The following is a 25,415-nucleotide window of genomic DNA, read 5'->3' as shown; positions in this document are numbered from 1 at the left end:
GAGCAATACCGAGGTTTGCGATCCCGTTGCCGGTCCCTGGTCCGGTGCGGGGGCAAAACTGAGGGTTGTGATCCGTTTCCGGACACGGAAAAAAAAAAAAAAAAAAAAAAAAAAAAAAAAAAAAGGACAAAAAGAAAAAAAAGAAATATAAGTAGGGAAAAAAAAATCCTTTTTATCACACTTTAAGGAGATCACATCAACTGTGGTACAGAATGTCCCACTTTTTAATTTCAAACACACACACATATATATCTTATATATATATATTAATTAAATAAAATCATCTGTAAAACAAGTCAAGAAAGGGATATGTTTGAAATATAAGGTTTCTAGAAATCAGATGCTTAATTTCTTCTGTACTATGACTAGAATAATACCATTCATTAACAAATGGTAAACAATACTATTTGATATCATTCAGATATAGCAACTATAGGTCACCTTATCAAAATGAAAACATAAAATAGCCTGGTAAATGTTAAAAGAAAATATTTTGACAAATTAAATTTAACAGAGTTTAACTGAGCAAAAAATGACTCGCAAATCAAAACCAGAATAGGTTCAGAGCAACTCCACGGCAATCACATATTCAGTAAGATTTGTAGACAGAAATGGGAAAGTGACATACAGAAAACAGAAGTGAGATACAGAAACAGCTGGATTGGTTAAAGCTAAGTGTTTGCCTCATTTGAACACAGTTTGAACAGCTGTTTGCCTGTATTTGGCTGAGATTTGACTACTTGTTTTAAGATTGGGTTACAGTCTGTTTACACACCAAGTTAGGTTACAGTTCACTATATCCTGAGAAACCTTTAGGCCAAACTTAATTTAACAATTGCCCCCTTTTAAAGCTTTAGACACTGACATCATACTGTCACCATCATAAATGAACTTATTTGGACTCAAATCCCACTGGGAAATAGCAGAATGGTGGGTTTTACAAGGTGGGAGCAAGGAAACAATAGGAAAAAAAAAGAACTGGTTAACATCAGATTACAGATACGATGTTGATGGGGGAGAGGGGAGAGAGGGAGGTAGGAAAAGGAAGAATTGGTAAAGGGACAGGAAAATCAACTACATTGTATATTGATAAATTAAAATTTAAAATAAATAAATAAAAAAGAATCAGGTTACTTTAGGTTACTTTCTTGGGTAATGGTTACAGCATAGGGGACTTCCTTATGCTGGAGTCTTCTGTTTTGGGGAGAAAAAAACTGATCTGTTTTGAGATCTATCTGCTTCTTTAAAGTTTGAGTTTGATTATGTGGCACTTAGCATGAGTGACGCCATTTTGGTTTAGTCTGATCTGTTGGGGATGAGTGCAGGAGCTCAGTCCAAGACAATGTCCTCCCCTTTTTGATCAGATTATCTCCTAGATGAGAGTGTGACTGAAACACAGGGAATTAGCACTACTTTCAGTTTTCATAGTTTTGGGTTTCCAGTCTCAAAATGTCATTCATAGGTTTTGGTGTCATCCTGATCACATACTACTTTGACTTTTTGTCATTCCACCTCAGGAGAAACATTTGACATTCTACAGATAGCTGCACACAAATAGCAAACAAAATTTTTTTTTTCCTTTTTGTCTTTTTTCGTGACCGGCAACAGATCGCAACCCTCAGTGTCACGCCCGTACTGGACCGGGACCAGCAACGGGATCGCAACCCTCGGCGTCACGCCCGCACCTCGCTCAGCCAGTGAGCGGCCGGTCTGTATGTGGGATCCGAACCCTCGGCGGGAGCGCCGCCGCACTCCCAAGCGGCGCACTGTAGCAGTGCGCCACCGGGCCAGCCCATAGCAAAAATTTTTGAGAGAATACAGCATACAAGGAGACTTCTATTATGGCTAGCAGGATGATAACACCAAGAGTTTGGAGTATACTCCTTAGCCAGGGTACCATGAACCAAACCAACCAAAATCAAATAGGTCAAAGAGACAGATGAAGAATCTGCCCATTTTACCAAGCAGGCTGTTTGTTAATCCTCTGCAACCAAGTCTCTATAACGCCTGATGGATTTTTCCATGTGCAAGAAGAGTGTCAGAAACTGCACTGATTCTTCCCTGTTCAGACAGTAGGTAATCTAGAGAAATTCTATTGTCTATTACAACTTTAATAAGAGAATTTAGAGAAGTCGGTTGCACAATCATAGCCTTTGCAGTGGAACCTACTATAGAGTCTACTATAAGGGATAATTTTCTAAACATTACCTCATTTACATTTACTCCAAACCATATATATGTATGTATGTACATGTGTGTGTGTATTTGCTGGACTGCAAATAAAAGTATAATACCATGGGTGTACACAAGGTCCCTTTTCCAGTTCTATTGGTCATGGATACATTTTTTTTTTTAATTGAATCATGATTGATTATACATACTTTTGGGATTCAATGTTGACATGTGTTGATCAAATCAATATTACTAGTATGTATAGTGTTACAAATGTACTTATTCTTTATGTCCCTTGTCCAATCTCTCCCTATCCCCCTCCCCCCCCATAACCCTAGATTACTTCTATCCCTCTGAAAGAGTAATGGTTACTCTGTTGATTTGTTGCCTAGATGATCTGTCCAATGCTGACAGGTGTGTTCAAGTCCCCCAACACTATTGTAGAGCAGATGCTTCTTCTATCACTCTGTAATGGGCTTTGTGGAGAGAGACATCCTCTTCTTTTCTTTGGTCTCTGCTGGTGACTCTCCTTGTGTCAATGCACTCCAGTGGCTGGTGGACCATCTGCGTGGTGGTTGTGAAGTCTAGCCACTTTTGTGGCAGCCGTGGTTACTGTGGTGGCTGTGGTGGGCCCCACACATGGAGGTGATATTTTTGGAATGCTCCTTGGTGATGGTGGTGTGCCTGGTTGTGTGGGGGGGTTCTGGTCCCTGGCTTCATGCCCTGGTCCCGGGCGAATTAGCAGTTTCTAGCCAAGATCTGAGGCAAAGTTATTACAGGTTAAAAGAGGACTTTAGTTCCCTAGCACATGAATCCATTTGCAAGGAACTCCATTTGGGCTTTTGGTGTAAACTGCCTCATGATATACTCATTGGCCGTGGTTTTTGGATACCATTACAGGGTGCTATGGGTTAAATGTGTCTCCCAAAAGTTCATGTGTTGGAAACATGATCCCCATTGTAATAGGATTAAGAGGGTGGAAAATCCAATTATGGTATTGGAAAGATGGGAACTTAAAGAGGTGGTTGGATCATGAAGACTATGCTCTCATGAATGGATTAATCCATTCATAGAATAATGAGTTATGATGGATGTGGACTGGTGGCTTTATAAGAATACATGAGAGGCTTTTGCCATCCTCACCATGTGATACCCTGCATTGTCACAGGACACTGTAGAGAGTTTCCCCCCAGAAGAAGGCCCTCACCAGATATGACCCCTGGTCTGTGGATTTCCCAGCCTCTGAAACTGTAAGAAATAAATTTCATTCCCTTATAAATTACCCAGTTTCACCTACTCTGTTAGAAGCAACAGAAAACAGACTAAGATTAAGACTAAACAGACATTGGATTAAGTTAAAACAAGGTCCAGAAATCTTACCACTAGTACAATTTGAACAACAGTTACATTAGGGATATTGCCAAAGTTACCCACTGGGTAAACCAATGAATCCTCTAGGTCATGCAAAGATCTGTATTTGGTATGACAAATCCAATACTCCGTCATGTTACCCACAGAAGCTACTGATTGTAAAATTCTAATTACAGTATTATTCTTCCAAGTGAAAAAAGTAGCATAAGTAAGAAAAAAATTAAGAGAAGTAAGAGTTTCATGATAGCAGAGAAGTCTTGATCTGTGATCTTGGGAAAGCTGTCCACACCTAGGATGCTGCCTGCTTCTAGGGAGAAACTTCCCTGTTTAGCTTTACCTGAAGGTCTCCAATGGGTATAACAGTTCCAGGAGTCTGAAATGTCCCTTTCGAGTTTTCAGATAGGGACCCAAGCAAGTTTCAAGGTCCCAAAGTTTTGTTGCATTGTAGGTGGCAAGGGCAGTCTTTCTCTGATATCATTTCCAGAAGATCCAACCTCAGGGTTCTACATCATGAAGGGTTTCATTGTACTCAGTTGGTGGATCATAAAAAGCTTCCTCTCTCTGTTGAAAATGCACTTTGGTATAATACTTAATTAAAGCCTTGCGGCATTTAGTCATATCAGAGTTTAGGAGAGTAGGAGATACATGAAGTTCTATTTTTAGGGTATAAACCTTCCAGTGACTATTTCCTAAGGGGTCAACTTAGGTTTTCCACTGGAAGGAGACTTTAATTGTCATCAATCTACAATATCTTTGACCAAAGCAATCCAGCCAATTCAGTTAGCTTTGGCTAAAGCTACTGTATCTGTAGTATCTTATTTAACTGTTTCATAATTTGTCTAGTGAAACAAATATCTGTATCACTGGAGATTCTCCAGGAATGTCCCATGAGAGAAATTTATTTTCTAATAAACTTTTAGCGACTGTTGCATCATTGGCCTTCCTGTATGGGAAAGCTTTTATATAATCAGAAGACATGTTTTGAAAATGGAAACTGAATGAAATCCCTCTGTAAATGGTCAAATGGCCCACCAGATAACAGAAATGTACCTGAAGTTCTGACTATCTTCTCAGGATTATGGGTTTAACAAACCAAACACTAGTCATAAACCATTCTAGAAATTTTAGAATAGTCACCACACCAATTTTTTCCCCCATAATTTGGATCATTTTCTTTCTTTCACAATGAGTCATGGAGTATAGAACTTTTAATAACAAAGCTTTATGAATTTAGAAAGGACCAGGTGGCCAACCAGGCTATTTATGAGTCCATATTTAACACTGGATTTATATCTTCTTAAATACCAATTTTGTTTCTCCAATTCAGGTGCATAGCACTATTTATTGAATGACTTATGAAAGGTAATCTCACTTTGATCACAGAATTCATTCAAATTGCATATCTTAACAATTTCAGTACATGCTAACTTAGCATGAAAATCTGCCAATGTATTTCCTTGGTATTTAATTAATTCTTGTCCTGCTTGATGGTGGTTAGTAGTTTTATAAGCCAGTCAATTTCTTCGAGTTCTGGAAATTCTTATCTAGTGCAATGGCATAACCTAAGGTTATCAGAAATCTATACTTGTCAGAGTCCTTTCCATCCTTTCCATGAAACAACTTGTCTTCACAATCCTTTAGGATTATAATTGTTTGTAAAGAGCTTTCAGAAAAAAAAAAAATCTGAATTAAGCAATTAACTGTGGACAACAAAACTTAAAACATTCACAGTTAAAGACACACTTGACAAGGGAATTTGCTTACTTCTGTGCCCTACGATTATTTAACATAACCATAATTATGACTGATAACATATACTCAGACATATCAGAATTTTAAGAATCTCACAATTTAGGAACATATTAATAACATATCCATAGAAATAAAACTTCAAAAAAAGGTTAAACATCATTTCTTATTTGACAGTTCTTCCCATATAAATATAACATATCAAATAAGCTTGTTTATTATCTCTCTCCCAGATGCTTCAGGGACCAAAGTTAGTTTGAGGTCAAAACGACTTAATTTTGATTTAGGGAAGCCTGTCAAATATGTAAAAGGTTAAAAAGCAAAACCTATACTCTTTGATAGAGAGGAGACTCAGTTTTCCAAATAACCAAAAGATCTAATAAAAACAGCAGGAGGCTAGAAAACTAAATTCTAGTTTTGTTTTAGTGTGCTTTTGATATTAATGCTCTATTTTTAGAAAAAAAACAATAAATAGTTCTCTTATAATTCTAGCCAGGTTGATGGCACATAAAATTCCTTTCCCAAGATTCACCTTCCACTAACCTTCTACAACCTTCTTGTTCACTTAACTAAAACACATCTTTTCCATAAGCTTCACTTATCAAAAACACATCTTACTTTCCTTGCATAAGGAATGGTTTTAATTACTATACATTAATTGGAATAATTTTTAACTCAGTGACCTTAATTTTTAGTGGAAATCTAGAAAGTAAACAATGTTGAAGTATTTTTTATCAGCATTTCGTAGATGAGAACCATTTCATAATTTTAGAAACATGTTTCTTCGTAACACAATTTTTTCATGTTTATTAACAGATCCAAATATATTTAGCTTCTCTATACCATATAAAAACAAGATGTTGAAGTACATGTATCCTAAACCTATGTTCAGCAATTGCTTCGGTATTTTAACCTACTTAAAAATGACTCAGACATTTAATGAGTGTCTATTACTTAATTTTACATGACTTTAAGCCTTCTAGTAAATGAAAAATAATTTTGAAACTATGACAAATTTACTTATAAACTTTTATCCTGTTCCTACAAGAGATTAAGTCAATAAACTCTTGCCCTTTTCTTCTTTGACCTGATTATTGTCCTGAGGGATTGTTAGCAAGTTTGCTCACTATAATTTCTTTATTATGACTTTTAAAATTTCTCCAAATGAGGATAAATAGATCAGACTGGTTTGGGACCCTGTAATTTTGGGGGACTGGCAGGGGTCCCTCTGGTCCATCCAACCTTTGGTAGATTTAGTCTTTGTTCCAACACCATCACTGTCTGCTTTACTTATCCCATTTTAATAATCACCTAAAAAAATTTTTTACCCTAAATTTGTATTTGCAGAGGGATGGCTTAGGTAAAAAAAAAAAAAAAAAAAAAAGTAGAAAATTTATATCTGAAAAGCACAAATATGAGACTTCTGGCCTAAATACCATCATAAACAACATTTGCCCAAACCAAGGAAGGAGGGTGTAGGCAAAGGTTCAGTTAAGATAGGATGCTCAGAAAAGCACCTTAGGAAAAAAGCCTGCTATGTAAATTTAAAATAATGTCTTTTCCATTTTAAGAGTTTCTAGTGATATAGTTCTCCCTCTCTTCCTGGTACAGGGAGGCAGACACCCTTAAAATGGAGATTTCCTTTATAGATGTACATTTTTTTTACAAAAGGGTTTCAAAATAGCCAGCTAAATGTCAGAAAGGTGTATTTTGGAGACCAATTTAGTTCAACATGTGGTGTCTTTAACTAGCTTCTGTTTCTTAGCTAAAAAATTACTGAGTTCAAGATAGAGCCCATCAACAAATAAGGCAAAGAGAGTATTAACTATGCCTGGAGTTAGCATAGATAGCTCTGAAAAAGAAGCAAGCTGTATTTGTCTGCTTCTGTTGCTTATAACAAAATACCTGGAACTGGTTAATTGGTAAAGAAACAGTATTTATTGCTTACAGTTTCAGAGGCTGGGAAGTCCAGAGTCCAGGGAACATATCTGGTGAGGTGAATCTATAGCAATGCAGGGTGTCATGTGGCGAGAATAGGAGAGCAGAGAGACAGCTAATTCCTCACTCATTCCTCCTTTTAAAGCCCTCAGCACCATGCTCATGACCACCATTAAATCATCAACTCCTCAATCCATGTACTAGGGCATGGTCCTCACAATCTAATCACCTCTTCAAGGCCCCACCTTTCAGTTATCATAACAGGATTACCCACTCTCAACAGTAATAGTGGGGATTAACCTTCAATGATTTGGGTGGGGGAGGAGGGACATTTAATCCACTGCACAAGCCTACTTTATCTGAGGGCCTATTTTTTATACTTTATGCTGCTTTCTTTTCACCTTTGAGATAGTAATTGAGCCAAAAGGTTGGCAGATTCAATTGTTCTTTTCAATTAGTCACTTAAGCTTTTTATTTGCCTTTTGTAAAGAGCTATTTAAAAGAGGCAGTAAAAATTCTGAAATCTTTTTAGTAGCTTGTGCACATCAATTGGCATCCCTGGGTGAGCCTATTTTGGGAGCCCTACATTTTAAGTACACTTCTTAAAGTGTAGTGTTTTTCATTTGGAACATTCCAACATAACTTTAAATTCTCTTTAGTAAGATTTCACCCTCTTTGTAAGCATATGTTGATTCTGGGGCCTAATACTTACACATGTAAAAATAAGCATAGACAGAGGTGGAGGTACTCAGCTCTTCAGAAATTGAAAATGCCATTTTCATGTTAAATCTTGGCTTTGGCTCTGAGATCTCCCTGATCTCTTTGATCAACAAAGCCAATGATTTTTCCTCACCTAAGCATGCAAGAAAAAGAAATGACATGTATAGAACACAAAATCCCTGCAATTTTCCAAAAGTCAAAGTTCACACTTCCTGCAGTAATTTTTACAGTTTCTGTCTGAACCAGCCAGACATCTGAGGCCTCTAAATGGATCCAATCCAGTTAATTATTGAATCCAATCCACTCCTGGATCCAGTCCAATTTCTACTGCAACTTCCGAACCCAGTACGGGTCAAAAATTTGCTCAAACAAACTCAGACAGCTCTAAACACAAATCTGTGGAACTTCAGAGTCCAAGAGAGAACTTACCCACAGCCCCCAGTTGCTGCAAGAGAGCAATGGACCCAATGGGACTCAATGGGTCCTGTGGGCACTTCACTTGGTCACTCAATACTCCTGGGGGTCACGCAAAGTTCTAGCTTGGATCCCACTTCTGACACCATGTGTCAAAAGAAAAACTTTAGTCAAATTAAATTTAACAGTTTAATTGAGCAAAAAAATGATGTGCGAATCTGACTGCTCTCGTAACCATAATAGGTTCAGAGTGATTCCACAGCTGCCACATGTTTGGATAAGATTTATAGACAGAAAAAGGAAAGTGACATATAGGAAACAGATGTGAGGTACAGAAACAGCTGGGTTGGCTGGGTTGGTTATAGCTGGGCATTTGCCTCATTTGAACATAGTTTTTGGCTGCCTGTATTTGTCTGAGACTTGGCTACTTGTTACAAGAATAGGTTACTGTCTGTTTACACATCAAGTTAGTTTACAGTTCACTATGCTTTGATAAACCTTTAGGCCAAACTTAAGATAAATTACTGGCCAAGTGGCCCTAGAGGGATCAGAATCACTTAATAAATAAGGCTTGACTTTCTGACCACTGGCCTCTGAATAGCTGAATTCTATTCCACTTTGCCTCAGCAAAGCAGAATTCTGCCTTTTTTTTAAGACTCAAAGTTTCAACCTCGGATCTGGTAGTTGATGCTACTACAGCAGCCCTTTTCTAAGGAGTTTAAATAGACTATCAATTCAATTTCTACAATAATGTTGATGATTATGATGATAGAAGCAGCAGGTAATGCTTACCAAGCACTGCTATTTGCAAGGTACTGTTTTAAATGCTTTACACTTGAATTATTTCATCAACTGTCTTATCAACCCTAAGGGTAGACACTGTTATCTATACACAGGTAATAGATAAAGAACTTGAGCCTTAAAGTAAGTAACTTACATATGGCCTCTCAAGTAAGCAATGGAGCCAAAATTCGAATCTAGATCTGACTCTAAAATCTGAACTCTGAATGCCATGTTTCTATATCACATCCCCTGCTTGCAATGGGCAGACTGAGACATAGGATCTATTCCTACAGATACGATAACCTGAAAAATTCCCCAAATTAAAAATATTATTTTGGATAAGTGCAACCAGTATGTTAAAACATGTGCTAAGCCTATGAGAGCTATAAGTGCCTACTATTGCCAAGAAAAGAAAAACCAGAACAAAAAAGACAAATGTTTTCAATACTTCTGTATGCTGTTGGTATAACAATAACACTTACTGTGATAAACCAATAGGAATTGACTCTATAAACCAACTTGGATAAGAAGCCAAACTGACTGACGGGTGCCATAACATGAAGGTGCAAGTGGGAAATGGAACAGAATGGAGGTACATGGAAACCCATCCTAAAACAGAAAGGTAAGAAATGATTGACAAATAAGTTCTACAATAGTTTAAAGCTATTTTTAATATTAAAATACATAAACATTAAAGATATCCAAAATAGGTACCCAGTATAGAAAGATTACTACTCATGTATCTCTTTTACTGTTTTTCTTTATTCACTACAGAGTATTCACACACTTCCTCTTCTTTTCATGTTGAAAGTTCATAGTAACATAAGCTCATCACCAAGGAAGGCCTTAACAGCATATTATGCCTCAGTATAATCTTTGAGAATTCTGAATTGGCATTATGTCTTATCACGTCAGTTCTTATCATATTAAGCATTAATTCTAAGATATGTCCCTGCAATGAATTTAAAAATACATCACTGGACTACTCAAGTAGGAGTGTTCTTTTATCCAAGACACAGCCAGTAGATGGCATGCCTTCCCCTTTAATAAAGTACTGAAGCACTTCTTTACCAACCAACAATATTTTAGTAGTAAGATTATGTCATCATAAAAGAAATCTTTATCACCACTTAAGTTTGTTTTTCAATAGTGAAAATAAGTTGATGATAATTATTCATAATTATTTGCTTTGTAAAATTTATAAGAAAATCCCTTTAAAAAGTAAAAAAAGTTTTAAAAATATGATTTCGCCTCTTAAAAAGCAGTTTATAGTTTTCCAAGTTCACTTATGCTGAATAGAGCAAGGAACATGTATAACAATAATCAAAGCCTAGAAATACATGCCTGTTCAAACTAGAAGTGAGTGGTGGTATGAAAAGAAGGCACAGGAGAAGTGCTATTGCAGCAGTGATCCTCTGTGACTAACAATCTGGAGTCAGAAATATAGCACATATTGAAAACGCTCCATTTCTACCTAGAAGAGAAAACTAGGTTTTCCCTTTGTGAAACAAGAGTCATATAATATAGAATAAAGTAATCTAGAAGCAACTCAATGGTTCTTTCAATCCTTTCATTTTAAAGATGGGGAAGCCAAGATCCAAAAAGTTTAAGAGACTTCCCAAGGTCACAAAGTTAAACAGTGGTAGAGTTGGGATTGAGACTCAGGGTTCTTGATTCCTTGTCCAATGTTGATTCTTCTAATTAGCACTCCTGTGACTAGGAAGGGAATGTGTTTGCTTCTAGCCAAAGGGTCCCAACAACATCAGTTCCTTGTCATTATCACACGGATAATGCTTGTCAGTTTTCAGAGGATTTTCACACACATAATCTTATCTGAGCTTACAAGCAAGCAGAGCAGGTATTACAGGTTAAGTATTCCCTATCTAAAATGCTTGGGGCCAATAGTGTTTTGGATTTTGGATTTTTTTGGATTTTGGAAAATTTGTAGAATATATACTAGTATATACCAGTATACCAATATATTCCAGTATACCAATATATACATCCCTAATCCAAAAATCCAAAATCCCAAATGTTCCAATGAGTATTTCCTTTGAGCATCATGTTGACGCTCAAAAAGTTTCAGATTTTGGATTTTGAATTTCAGATTAGTGATGCTGAACCTGTATCTTGGAGAAGTTAAATGACTTGTCTAAAGTAACACAGCCAGTACAAGTACAGCACACAACAAGTAGCATGGACAGCATTATAATTCAAGTCTATTCCGAATTGTAGTTTAGAAGTATTAGAAGTAATCTTCACTATAGCTACCTTCATACTGCCTGGATCACACAAAGCAAAGTCAGAAATCCTTTAATAAGAAAAATATTAGTGAGATTAAATAACACAGTTGAAAATTGAACAATATGTGCTTTTGCTCAAACTTGACAAATGCCAGAGCTCAATTTAGCAGGAAATAAACTCATGTTAATTTCATGCTAGAAGTATGATATGTGTTTTTAAATCACATTAAAGTTTTCCTAAGAAAATTCAATTTACACACAATTTTATATGAATGCACATATTAAACAAAAAAAGTAGACATGTAACTACTTTACCTACCCACTGCTTGTATATACTTGTCTGTCCAGATTATAAGTGAAGATTATTGGAAAATATTGAGACATAAGAGGAAGAAATTCTATTAAATTTATACTACCAAAAACTACATTCTCACTCTCAGGTATAACACAAACTCTGCCACCTCTGCTTCCATTTTCATGAACAAAAAATATTTCAGAAAAATCAATAACATGTAACATTGGTTTCTATCTGGAAGTATACATACCTTACATTTGTGAAGTCAGTGAAATTATTCCTTTCAAGAACAGTTTTTCCAGCAGTTACCATTTTCTCAACTGTAAAACAAGAAAGAAATTACATGACACTATAACAGACATTAAGTTCATGCTATGGGTCAAATGTATCCCCCTCAAAGTTCATGTATTGGAAACTTGATCTCCACTGTAACTATATTAAGAGGATAGAAAATCCTATTATGGTAATTGAAAGGTGGGACCTTGAAGAGGTGAATAGATTATAAGGATTGTACTCTTGTGAATGGATTGATCCATTCAGGGAGTAATGGCTTTATAAGGAGAGTGTGTGAGAAGGCTAACTCTCTTGCTCAGCCCATTCTTGCCATGTAACACCCCGGTTGCCATGGGACCTTGTAGAGAGTTCCCACCAGAAGAAGGCCCTCACCAGATGTGTTCCCTGAACTTTGGACTTCCCAGCCTCTAAAACTATAAGAAATAAATTTCACTCCTTTACAAACTACCCAGTTTCAGGCATTCTGTTATAAGCAACAGTAAGGGACTAATACTTTCATTAAATTGCTATAAATCTTAACTTTTAGGGACCTAGTCAAAATACCTATCAGTTGGGTAAAAATTTAAAGACATGAAATAGCTTTAAGTTACTGAGAAGTTTATCAACAACTGAAATAAAAGTTCAGGGCCAGCCCCATGGCTCACTCGGGAGAGTGTGGCACTGGTAGCACTGAGGCCGTGGGTTTGGATCCTATATAGGGATGGCCGTTGTGCTCACTGGCTGAGCATGGTGCGGACGACACCAAGCCAAGTGTTGTGATCCCCTTACCAGTCAAAAAAAAAAAAAGGTTCAAGTTGAGTCCCAGAGCAATGTGACTATCACAAAATATCACATATAGTCTAACTTTGAACAGCTGCTGAGGGATATTATCAAGTGGCTACTTAGAACATCTGGTCAAACTCAGGTCTAATTTAATCATAAGGAGACCAGCAATTAAACAAAAATTGCTTGAATTAATAAGAAAGATAAGAAAACTTTGAATTTGTCTTTGAGCCCAAATTAGGGATATCATATCCTTCAAATCAACCTAGCCTCGACTAGCCAAACATTTGTATTATGACTTTGGCTTCCAAATTCTATCTGCCTTACCATTTTCTTCTCTTGGTGCTGTCTAACCTTCAAATGGGAATAAACCTCCCCATTAGAAAAGTTTTGGTAACCTGGAATCTTCAAAGCACAATGCCAAACCTTATGCCTCCTTTTTTTATCAATGGTGTAATTATGTGTTTAAGAGAAGTAAAAGAGGTTGTTATATGGAGGCTAATAAAATCATTGTTAATGTTTACCTCTCTAAGTCAGGCTTAAGCTAGGAGACTTCCAGACTCTTATGACCAGGCCAATATGGTCAAAAGAAGTTCCCAAGTGACTTCAAGCCAGATTGTTATCTTTTTTCTTTTAAAATATTCTGAAGACCCCATGTGGGTAGGTCTAAAAGACCATGTTTTCTCTTTTTTACTTCTTTGAAAGACATCTGAGTGTTTAAGCAATAATTTTAACACTATCATGGCATTATAAAGTATGTAGATGTAATATATATATAACATCAATAACACCAAGTGTTGCAAACTTTCTTACATTTTACATGAATTGATACATTAACTTTAAGTAGACTGTGATAATTAAAGTGTATTGTGACCTCTCTAGAGCAACCACTAAAAAAGAAAAATCATGCAGAGCAACTAAAACAGCAACAGATAAAGTGAAATGCTAAAAAAGATATCTGATCAACCATCAGAGGCAGGAAAGAAGAAACAAGGCAACAAAAAACAAATAAGTGGGATAAACAGAAAACAAATGGCAAGATGGCAGACATAAATCCAACTATATCAATAGTTACATTAAATGTTAATGGATTAAATACAGCAATTAAAAACACAGATTTTTCACATTATATTTACAAAATAAAAGCAAAACTCAACTGTATTTCTGTCAAGTCTTTAAATATAAATATTCAGTTTGGTTTAAAGTAAAGGACAGGAAAAACATACCCAGTGCAAATAGTAATAAGAAAGGTGAAGTAGCTAAATTAATATCACACAAAATAGACTAAAGGAGTATTTCCAGAAACAAAAAGGAATAATTAATAATAATTAAAAAGCATTGGGCCGGCCCGGTGGCGCACTGGAGAGTGCGCCGCTTGGGAAAGCGGCGGCGCTCCCGCCGAGGGTTCAGATCCCATGTGGAGACCGGTTCCTGCTCACTGGCTGAGCGCGGTGCGGGCGCAACACCGAGGGTTGCGATCCCGTTGCCGGTCCCCGGTACGGGCGCGACACCGAGGGTTGCAATCCCATTACCGGTCAGTAAAAAAGACAAAAAGGAAAAAAAAAAAAGCATCAATTCATTGAGAAGACATAACAATCATAATTATGTATTCACTTAAAAACAAATCCAAAATACATGGAGTAAAACTTATTGTGTCTTTTCTATTTCACTGATATCTATTATTTCCCTCCTTATACTTATTTTGGTTTGATTTGATTGCCTCTTTCTAGCACATTAAATGCAAATTTAAGTCATTGGTTTTAAACCTTTTTTCCTAATATGAGCATTCAAAGCTATAAACTTCTCCTTAGGCACTGCTTTAGCTACAACCCACAAGTTCTAATATATTGTATTTTTGTTACCAATCAATTCAAAATATTTTCTTCTTTGTCCTATTTATTTATAAGTTTTTTAGAAAGTTGTTGTCTAATTTAAAAATATTTACTGCTATTCTAGATTCTGTTATTTTTCTAATTTAATTCCATTGTCTTCAGAGAATATAATTCATAAGATTTGAATCATTTGAAATACATGGAGCCTTATTTTATTGCCCAGATTATGGTCAGCCTTGGTGAACACGTGCTTTTAGAAAAATGTGTACTCTGTAGTTAAATGGAGTTCTATAAATGTCAATTACAGTCATGGTGTTTGATAATATTTTTGAGCTCTTCTATATGCTTATTATTTCCCAACTTTATAGATTGTACACAAATTACTAATTGCAACAATGTTTAAACTGTTATTTTGGAAATATTCAAATATATACAAAAACAGAGAAAACAAAATAATGAAATCCCAATACCCACCAGCTGCTTCAAAATTAGTAACATTTGATTTGCAACAGTTATAAAAACTAGTTATAACAGCAGCCTCAATTCTCCACAAACCCATCTTTACAATAAGGATAAATTGAAAAATTCCTAAAAAGCTAAAGTGTGATCTCTAAGAAATAACTATAAGAATGAAAATAGGAACTTTTAATAAGAAAGAAGAAATGTTTCAGTCATTCAGGTAAATTTAAATTCTATCTGATCTTTATAAGCTCAAAAGCTGTCCTCTGGTTATAAATCATATATGTTGAGAAATGTACTGACAGAACTTCAGATGTCTACACAGCTTTGCAGTATCTGGAATCGACAGTTTAAAAACTGGTAATTTTGTAGCTACACGTCAAGGTTTTCCATCACAGAGGTTTCTTACTTACCTTTTAAAAAGCGGACCCAATTTATCTATCTTGTAGGCTACCTTAAAGTATCTACCTTAAAACCACATTGAGGTATTATTTCACCCCACTTAGACTGGCTATAATCAAAAAGACAGAGAATAACAAATGCTGCCAAGGATGTGGAGAGAAGGGAACGTTCCTACACTGTTGGTGGGACTGTAAGTTAGTACAACCACTATGGAAAACAGTATGGAGGTTTCTCAGACATCTACAGATGTCTTCCATTCGATCCAGCAATCCCACTTCTGGGTATATACCCAAAGGAATGGAAATCATCATGTTGAAGGGATAACTGCACTCCTATGTTCATCACAGCTCTGTTCACAATAGCCAAGATATGGAACCAACCTAAATGTCCACTGATGAACAATTGGATAAGGCAAATGTGGTGTATATACACAATGGAACACTACTCTGCCATAAAAAAGAATGAAATTCTCCCATTTGCAACAATATGGATGAACTTGGAGAAACTTACGTTGAGTGAAATAAGCATAGCACACAGGGATAAATACCGTATGTATTCACTCATAAGTGGGAGCTAAGAGAGAAGGAAGAAAGGAAAGAAAGACCACAGTGGTGTTTTGGACTTGCAGAGGGAGAGAATATATCTAGGGATACAAAGTGGAGTGGGGAAAGGGGGACGGGGAGGGAGGTCAGGGACAATTGGGGGGACAGTTGGGTGGGGGACACGGTATATAATCACAATTTGTGGTAATGGGCATGCTGCCAGTATGGATCTGGCCATCACATCTTATGCATGAGTGGTGACAATTTGCTTTGTACCCCATGAATATTCATAACCAATAATTAATAAATAAATAAAATGGAAAAAAATGATAAAGTATTTACCAAACTAATCCTAAACCCTGGTGACAAATGCTGTCAAAGTAGATTTGAAGTGTACTTAGAAATGTCTTAGGAAATGATACCTGACAAGTCACAGAAGGCACAGGTAGGAAAATGCAGCATAATCCTGCAATAGATAAGCTTCAGGATCTCCTTTTCAGAGGCTGAAAGTTCATCCCTAAAATCTCAGAAACTTTGGTGCTAATTCATTCATTCATTCATAGGAGATTTCAAGGCAGCCACCAACTATTAGGCAATATGATCTCACTATGGGCAATATGAGCTTATATTCCATATCATAATTTATCTGTTCATAATTTTTCATAGCACCAAGAGTCAAGAAAAGCCATCATTTTAAAAAATCATAAAGAAGGGGAGGGAGGGGGGAAAATCGTAAAGAAGCATTATGTCTGGGATTTGCTTTGAATCTACTGTGAGAGGTTAATATATGAAAAAAGACTGGCCATGAGTTAATAAAAGTTGAAGTTGAGTGATGAATACATTATATTCTTTATTTTTGTATAAATTTGAAAGTTTTTAGAATGAAGATTTCAAAAAGTCATAATGCTGCCTTTTCATGACACCTGGCTAGACTTTTTCTTTTTAATCTTCTCTGCCATTGCTGATGCCAATTCAAGTTGTTATAACTATGAATAATACTGCCATCATCTTACCCAATTCTATGTGATCTTTCTTTAGATCTTTGCAGTTTCCAATATGTTTCTTTGGCACCACAAGATAATGATGAGGTGCTGCTGGTTTGATATCTTTGAAGCAAACTAGGTCTTCATTCTAAAGAAAAAAACATATTTGTTAGTGAATTTTTAAAAAAATTTTCCTAATGCATTTTTCTAATTCCTAAGAATTTCTGGCATGACTTTAACATCATAAATCTCAGTTTGATAAAGAAATGGTACTTATATTACAACTATGCCCCACTAAGCAATTTTATAATTATGTATTAAGTTCACAAAGACAAGAAGACAAGCTTTAGTTTCCTTCATGAGATACTCATTTATTCCAGAAAATAAAAAGACATATAAAGTCAACTTCAGAAAAAGAATTACAAATGAAGTTCATTAAAATTTCACTACCAAATAATCCCAGAGTTTAGTACATTTCGCCATCTGTACCCTTATCTAAGGTTTTTTTCACTCTTACTATGTACCTTTAAAGGTTTGACTACAGAATCGCAGCAAGATGGCCAAATTTCTTTTTACGTTTCTTTTCCAAAGTGGCATTTTCCTGTTATAACAAGAACAGCATCTAGTGCATCACATTTTTAAACATTTTTAAAGCAATTATTTATACTTTTCTTTGTTTACTTGCCACTTTCCAACATTAAAAAGACTTTCAAATACTGAAAAAAACTCAATAATATGACTTAAAAATAGAAATTACTCCTTGATCCCTGGACTGGCAGAATAAATACTGTGTTAGCAGGCAGGAAGACAACATTAATTTCCTTCTACATCATCAGAGCTCTTGGGTGACCAGGTGCATTGTTAATGAGCAGTAATATTTTGAAAGGAGTCTTTTTTCCTGAGCAGTAGTCTCAACAGTGGGCTTAAAATATTGAGTAAACCGGGCCGGCCCGGTGGCGCACTGGATAGTGCGCCGCTTGGGAAGCGCGGCGGCGCTCCCGCCCGAGGGTTCGGATCACACGCACCCAAAAAAAGCTAGTAGGGAAACTTGCCAGAATTTGAACCCAGATCTGCCAAAACTCCAAAGTCAGACCATAATTGTGTCTCCCAGTGTGTAAATATCTATCAAATACTTTGTGCACATGTGTGAACATGCCAAACTTTGAATGATTTAAGTATAACCTGTATTTTAATACTTAGGACAGCATCATAAAATTAATTTCTAAATGAATATTGAAATTTATCCAGTTTCTATGTTTAGCAATTGGTGTTAATTTACCTCTCATAAGTGCTAGAAAGGTTCTACAATACCTCCTCCAGCCCTTTTATACTATTCAAGCTTTTTATTAGCCCTAATGTTGATTGCCTTCCCAGGGCATCTACTAGTTTGAGTATAATTTGTCTAATTAAATTTAAAGAAGAGATGTTTCAGGGAGCACCATTTCATCATTTCCTCTTAAACTCTATGCTGTGGACTTTAATGAGGACCTAAATATATATATATTGAGTAAACGATGCTATAAACAGATGTACTGTCATCCAAGCTTTGTTGTTCCATTTACAAAGCATAGGCAGAGTAAATCCAGCATAATCTTTAGGGCCCTAGGATTTTCAGAATGGTAAATGAACATTGGCTTAAACTTAAGATCAGCTGCATTAGCCCTTAACGAGAGTCAGCCTTTCCTTTGACTTCTCTTTAGCTATGAAAGACTTCTTCCAGTAGAAAGTTGTTCCATCTAGATTGAAAATCTGTTGTTTAGTGTAAACACCTTCATCAATGATCTCAGCTGGATCTTCTGGATAACTTGCTGCAGCTCCTACATCAGCACTTGCTTCTTCACCTTGCACTTTTATGTTATGGAGATGGCTTTTTTCCTTAAACCTCATGAACCAACCTCTGCTAGCTTCAGACTTTGCTCCAGCTTCCTCACCTCTCTCAGCCTTCATAGAATTGAAGAGAGTTGGGGCCTTGCTCTCGATTAGGCTTTGGCTTAAGGGAATGCTGTGGCTGGTTTGGTCTATACTCCACTGAACTTTCTCAATGATCAGTCATAAGGCTCTTTCACTTTATCATTCATGTGTTCACTGGAGTAGTGCTTTTAATTTCCTTCAAGAACTTATCCTTTGCATTTACATCTTAGCTACCTATTTGTCACAAGAGGCCTAGCTTTCAGTCTGTCTCAGCTTTTGGTATGCCTACCTCATGACTAAGCTTAGTCATTTCTAGATTTTTATTTAAACTGGAAGACATGCTACTCTTCCTTTCACTTGAACACTTAGAGGCCATTGTAGGGTTAATTGGCCTAATTTCAATATTGTTGTGTTTCAGAGAATAGGAAGGCCCAAGGAGAGGGAGAGAGATGGGGGAATGGCTGGTCAGTGAAGCAACTGAAGAACACAGAACATTTATTAAGTTCACTGTCTTATATGGGTGCAGTTTGTGGCACTCCAAGACAATTACAATAGTAACGCTTAAGATCACTGATTACAGATCACCGTAACAGATAGAATAAAGTTTGAAATACTGCAAGAATTACCGAAATGTGACACAGAGACATGAAACAAGCATGTGCTGTTGGAAAAATGGCACCATAGACTTGCTCAACCAGGATTGCCACAAACCTTCAATTTGTAAAAGAATGCAATAAAGCAAAGTACAATAAAATGAGATACACCTGTAAATCAATTTTAATCCATTTTTATTATGGTTCTTCTGTCTAGTAGTAAAATTAAATACTGATATCCATGGAATGTTTTAGAAAAAGATAAGGTCAAGAACCAAAATGTTCTTGATTGTTTAAAGTTTTCTATTATTTCTTTAATGCTCCCAGCTGAAAAACAATTAATATTGGGGGTTAAATCTAACACAATAAAATTGCCACAATCGTACTTTCCAGATTATTGGTTTGTAACAAAATGTTACATATCTGTATTTCTCCTCAATTGTGGCATTCATTTTTTTTTTTATTCCAGAGGTAATTCTTATTGGTACATAATACATCCAGATTGATGGATTTGGGATGTGATTGGCACCACTGTGCACACAATAAGCACAAAATAGCCGCTGGCCTCGTCTTCCACTCCAGCACCAAGCCCCTCCCCGCTTCCCTTTATGAGAAGCCTCCTGACAGAAACCCCTTTTGCTTCCACAAGGATGCAGTTCTCCAGCCCTATCCACATTAGCATAACGCCCCTCCTAGATTGTATCAGTCCATTTAAGCTCTCCCACCCCCCACATCTAGTGCTACCTTCCATTTTGAGGACAACCCTGGGCTGCCCCCCACTTTGGGCACAGCCCAGTAGATTCTTTTCCTTTAATAAAGTTTGAACAGTACGCGGTGTCTCAGCTCACTTTCTTTCACAGATTAGAATTAGTTTGAGATAATGTAGTTAAATTCTGCCTTAAAGCAAGAATAACATTTCTTTAGATAATAGAACTTTGAGCCAGTCTAAAGGATAATAGGAGTTAAAGAAGTTCCTAAAAATCTGCTGTCTCATATTCCATGACTCAGCCAGAAGAATAAATCAAAATATTCAGTTCTCTGTCTTCAAAGCCCCTATTTTAAAAGGTTTTATTTACTAATTATACAAAGAATTTATTTTCCAAATTCCAATTAAAAACTAACAATCAACGTAACTATCATCATCATCTTGAGCCAATAAAATTCATGTCAAAACCAAATAAACGATGTTTTAATTAGCCTACACAGTGATTGAATTAGATTTCCATTAAGCTTTCTAAAATATTAAAACTGGCTCTCTGATGTCACCTTCTCTTCCCACTTTCACTACTTACTCAGCCATTATTTATACTACTCATTTTATGAAAGACTATCCTCCTATTCCAAAGATACACTGGCAAAAATATGAAATGATATATGCATAAGGCTATGATATGATAGCAAAATACTGAAAATAACCTATATGTCCATAATTCATCTAGGAGACTGGTTGAGTAAATTATGGTAAATCCATATAGTGAAATATGGTGTAGCTATAAAAAGGACTGAGGAAGATCTTTATATTGTCAAAACCTCATTTCTATGATATATTCAAGTTTTAAAAAAAGCAAGAAGGAAGTTAGACTATATTTTGTGTAAGAAGGAGAAATACAAATATAGACATACATATACATATTTACCTACAATGAAAGGATAGACCATAAATAATTTTTAAAAGTTTCTTAGGGGGAAGAGGAACAGGGTAGAGATGACAACAGAACAAATGCTAGACTTTTCTAAATGTACCTTGCTTTACAATTTTGACTCTGAAAACATGTAAATATTTAACATATGCTTTGGGCTTAAAAAAAAAAAAAAAAAAGAAAGAAAGCAATCCCTAAAAATCGAAAACAAAGAGAAACAAACAAACCTAACTGTATGTAATGATGGTAACATAACCACACAAAGAAAAGAATGATTTCAAGTCTTGCCTGTTTTGTCTCTTAAATATCTTGTAGATTGATCCACTTTATCCCCACACTTCCACATTCTTATTTCAGGCCATCATCAGGCTAGATTACTCCAATAGCCTCCTAATGGGTCTCCATATCTCCAGCCTGGTCCTCTCCAAGTCATTCTCCACTATGGTGCCAGAGTGACCTTTCAAAGATCAAACCCCTTCACGTAACTCCTCAATCTCTTCCTCCCAACCCAGTATTAAACATTTTTGGAGTTTCTCTTTGCTCTCAGATAAAGAAACAAAACTCCTTAACATGAATTTCAACACACTTAATAATCTGGCCTCTTGTTTACCTCTCCACCATCATCTTTCACCACCCGACCCCTCAAGCTCTATGCTCCAGTTAGACAATTTCTGTTAGTTCTCCTGTGGCATAAATAGAACCCCTGGAGGTTCTCTGAGACATTCTTCTCTCCTCCTCTTCACCTGATCAACTCTTACTTATTTCTTCACTGGAAAGCCTTCCCTAACCCCTCAAATCTGGGTTAGATGCCCCGCCCACGGGCTTGCAAAATTTTGTAAAACCATCTTACCACAGCATAGGGCATTGTAATTGGCTGCCTCCTCTGTATTCAATCCACCCTTTAGATTATAAAATCTGTACGCAGGCTGTCCTTTATCTTGTTCATCCCTAAATCTCCAAAACGAGATGCTTAGAAGAAATTCTACTTATTTTTAACGAATGAGTGAATGATTACTACAAAAAAACAATTTTTGGAGCGGGTTCTCTCAAAAGGTCGCTTCTTTAAAGACAAGTAGAACAGACAGAACAAAGTGTGTATCAGATACCTGTTTTAAAATATGTGGGCAAAGTCTTACTGCTCTGAAAATTCCCCCACACCCCAACGGATAATACTTCAGTAGAAATCAGAGGCTATCAAGGAATAGTTGGACCTTAGACCCACTCACCCCAGCCTATTTTCAGTCAATATTAACTAACAGCTTTCCACAATTACCTTTACTTTCTACTAGTTTTCTCTCTAGTTATCAGTATCAGAACGTGCAGAATTTAAAATCAGCATCTGGCGGAGGGGGTGCGGGGGGGGAGATTCGCTGTAATAAAAAAGAGGACACAAAATGCTCCTTTATGTCAAGTACCTTGGTACCTGCTGAGCGAGGCCGGGCTATTTGGCTCTATCACTATCTTTTCTCCCACCCAAACAGCAACGATGCCGCTGGAAACACTCCCCCCTCCCCCCACCGAGAAGAGTGAGTCTGTCATCGACACCAGGGCACCCTGCAGAAGGGCCGGCAGCGGGCGTATCCCCAGCTTCCCGCAGCCCCACGCACACAGAGCCCCCTGCCTCGGCGAGCTCTGGGTGGCGATCGGGATGCTCCCCACCCGGGTCCGCTCGGGGGAGGCCTCCCTCCCGGAGCTCCGAGGGGTGCCGCCCACCTCGCAGGGCAGGAGTTCGACGTCAGCTTCCTCCTGCCTCGCGATTCGGCAGAACACGCACTTGCTGTCGTAGTGCTCGTGCTCCGGTGACTTTGCGGTGATCTCCGAGGCTTCCGTTGAGGACGCCGTGGGCACCGCAGCCGCCGCTGCCTTACAGTCGGTGTGCGTCTCCACGCTGCAGTTCACCTGCTCCTCCGCCATCGCACCCGCCGCACGGCCAGGAGCCTGCGCTCTCCGGGACTAGTGGGCCGTGCCGGGTCCGCCTCCCGAACCTCCTACGTTTTACCTCGAGGCGTCGCCCCTCGCCTGGCGCTAGCCCGGGCACGGAGTTGGGCGCACGCGCAGATCTAGGCCGACTTCGAAGCCGGCTGACATTAGAGAGCGAGCCAGGGCGCCTCCAGGAGGAGCCCCGCCCCTCGCCCCGCGTTGGTAATGGCGCCCGACGTCCGCGGACAGGCAGGAGAGCGCCCGCGCGTCCTAGTGACGTCACCGAGGCGCGGTGACCTCAGGCCAAGTGGAGCTTGTTGAGTTTCTGAGGAACCTTTCTAAGCAGGTGTTATAGTGTGTCCCGATAGTGCATGTTCCAGTAGAACTGTCGTTTTTTTAAAAAAAGGTTTTTAAATGTTTGATTTTAAAAAATTCATAGGTTTTTTTTTTTTAAAGGAAAGAAAAATTTCTAGAGACTTGTTTTCAGCATAGATCATGTTTGGTGCTTTGTGTATGTATTTTAGCCCCAATCATTTTAGGAGTTTAATCTCAAGATGTCCCAAACTGAACGTCACAACTCTTTTTACTTTTTTTGTTGTTGTTGTTAAAAGCATCATCTACATCAAAATAGCAATCTTTCTTATCTCGCATTCCTCATATACAAGTAAATGTGGAGTCCTATAGGTGATAGTGTGAAAGTTGTTAAAATGAAAATGGAGTCACTTGTGTTTAAAAAAATCCCTGACAAATAGAGCTGGGGAAGGCCATGAAGGGAGGCTTCTAAGGCATGAATGCCTGATAACAAGAACTGTCTACACAGGACTCTGCAAAACCACAACTTTGCACAAAAGCCATCAAAACCTTGCACATAGGCACGTCTGCAAGGACATCTGCCCAGCAACTGCCTGTCCAACCTCGCATGGGTGCCACCCCTTTTATTGATCATTGTAGCTAAGGATAATTATCTCAAAACAATTATGTGATCCCCCTCATTTTCCTTTTAAAAACGTTTGTCTTTGTTTACCTCCCTGAATACGCACGTAGTTTGCTATGTCATGCCTATTCCCATTTCAATACCTGTTCCCAAGTAAACGTCATTTTGTTTTAGAGAGCATCTCTGTCTATTATTTGGGTTGATAATGGTCTGCAATATTTCTGAAGTTTACTGTCAATGCCTCATTATGCTTCACCTAGACTGCTACAATAACCTAACATATTTCACCTACATACTGGTACATACACCTACACAAGTTGCATCTGCCTTGACTACACTCCTAGTGACGCTCTGTCACTCAAATGAAAACACTTCAATAATTATTAGGATCTTCGGGGGGGAGGGGCACAGCTGGCTAGTACAGGGATCTGAACCCTTGACCACGGTGTTACAACACCATGCTCTAAGCAACCGGGCTAACTGGCCAGCCCACCTTCAGTAATTATTGTGCCCACAGGAAAAAAAAAATCATTAGCTTGGTACTTAAGGTAGAATCTTATTTGACCTTGGCTTTTCATTTTATAGTATTTGGCATTTGCTGAGTGCTAAAAATAAGCCATGTATTTCTCTAGTCATCAGGACAAGCAAGGTTGGTTTTATAATCCCTGTTCTAGAGATGAAGAAACAAACTCAGAAAGACTTGCCCAGTACTACACAACTAATTGACAGAAGCAGAGTTCAGATAAAGGTTTGTCTAACTCCAGAAACCACCAGCCTTTTTGAACACAGAACTTCTTTTTTAACACTGAAAAATGTCTTGGACTAGCTCGTTATAGTAGTCATAGCCTTGGTATTTGCTGATTTAGAAAATACATAATCGCAAAGTCCTATTGTGAATTCAGTAATGTTTTCAATGAATTTATCTTGTAGTAAGCAAAAGCAGTTATATATTTTGAGTAGTTGTACATATAAATATATGTTCAAGACAGTTTTCATTCCTTTTGCAGTTGGCCGGTGTTTGGGGGAACCACTACAATAACTTAACAGCACTTCAGTAGCCTTTATCTTCCTGTGATGAGGTTCTCTGTTTGTTTACCTATAAATTGGGATAATAATGATGCCTAATGCATGATTGTGTTGCATGTAGAATGACACCAGGATATCACCTTGTTTAAGAATAATTTAGGATATGGATGTAAGTCTCTGTTATCAGTAGCAAACATTTATTAAGAGCCAACTTTGAATGTCGGTTTTTCCCATCACTGGTCTATTTCTTTGCTCCTCTTCGCAACAAAACTCCTCAAAAAGTTGTGCTGTCACTCTTCCCAATCCCTGTCTCCTATTCTCTCTCACACTTCCTCCTTTCAGGCTTCCGCTGCCACCACTCTGTCCAAACTATTCTTGTCAAGGTCAGCAATGATCTCCATGTCACCAAATCTAATGGTCACTTTTCATTTC

General features: G+C 37.5%; 1 protein-coding gene across 6 annotated transcripts in view; it reads right to left on the bottom strand.

Moving 5' to 3' along the window:
* LOC103590329 (tRNA (guanine(10)-N2)-methyltransferase homolog) overlaps positions 1-24,112 on the bottom strand; it is an 86,658-nt gene extending 62,546 nt beyond the window's left edge. For 2 of the 6 annotated variants that reach the window (XR_550458.1, XM_008572542.1), the window contains exons 1-4: positions 22,817-24,112; positions 16,990-17,107; positions 11,936-12,005; positions 9,630-9,756 (exon numbers count right to left, since the gene is read on the bottom strand). Coding sequence is in view for 5 of the 6 variants with exons in the window: in XM_008572542.1 (XP_008570764.1) it covers positions 9,630-9,756; positions 11,936-12,005; positions 16,990-17,107; positions 22,817-23,017 (516 nt within the window). In the remaining variant the exon portion in view is untranslated. The remainder of the gene's footprint in view (positions 1-9,629; positions 9,757-11,935; positions 12,006-16,989; positions 17,108-22,816) is intronic. The other 4 variants (XM_008572543.1, XM_008572538.1, XM_008572539.1 and 1 more) reach the window with 4 other exon arrangements.
* Between the last annotated feature and the right edge of the window lie 1,303 nt (positions 24,113-25,415).

The sequence above is a fragment of the Galeopterus variegatus genome, unplaced genomic scaffold (assembly GCF_000696425.1).
Source record: "Galeopterus variegatus unplaced genomic scaffold, G_variegatus-3.0.2 Scaffold804, whole genome shotgun sequence".
Lineage (NCBI taxonomy): Eukaryota > Metazoa > Chordata > Mammalia > Dermoptera > Cynocephalidae > Galeopterus > Galeopterus variegatus.
The sequence above is the reverse complement of the archived record's forward strand: the minus strand, read 5'-3'. Positions and strand labels throughout refer to the sequence as shown.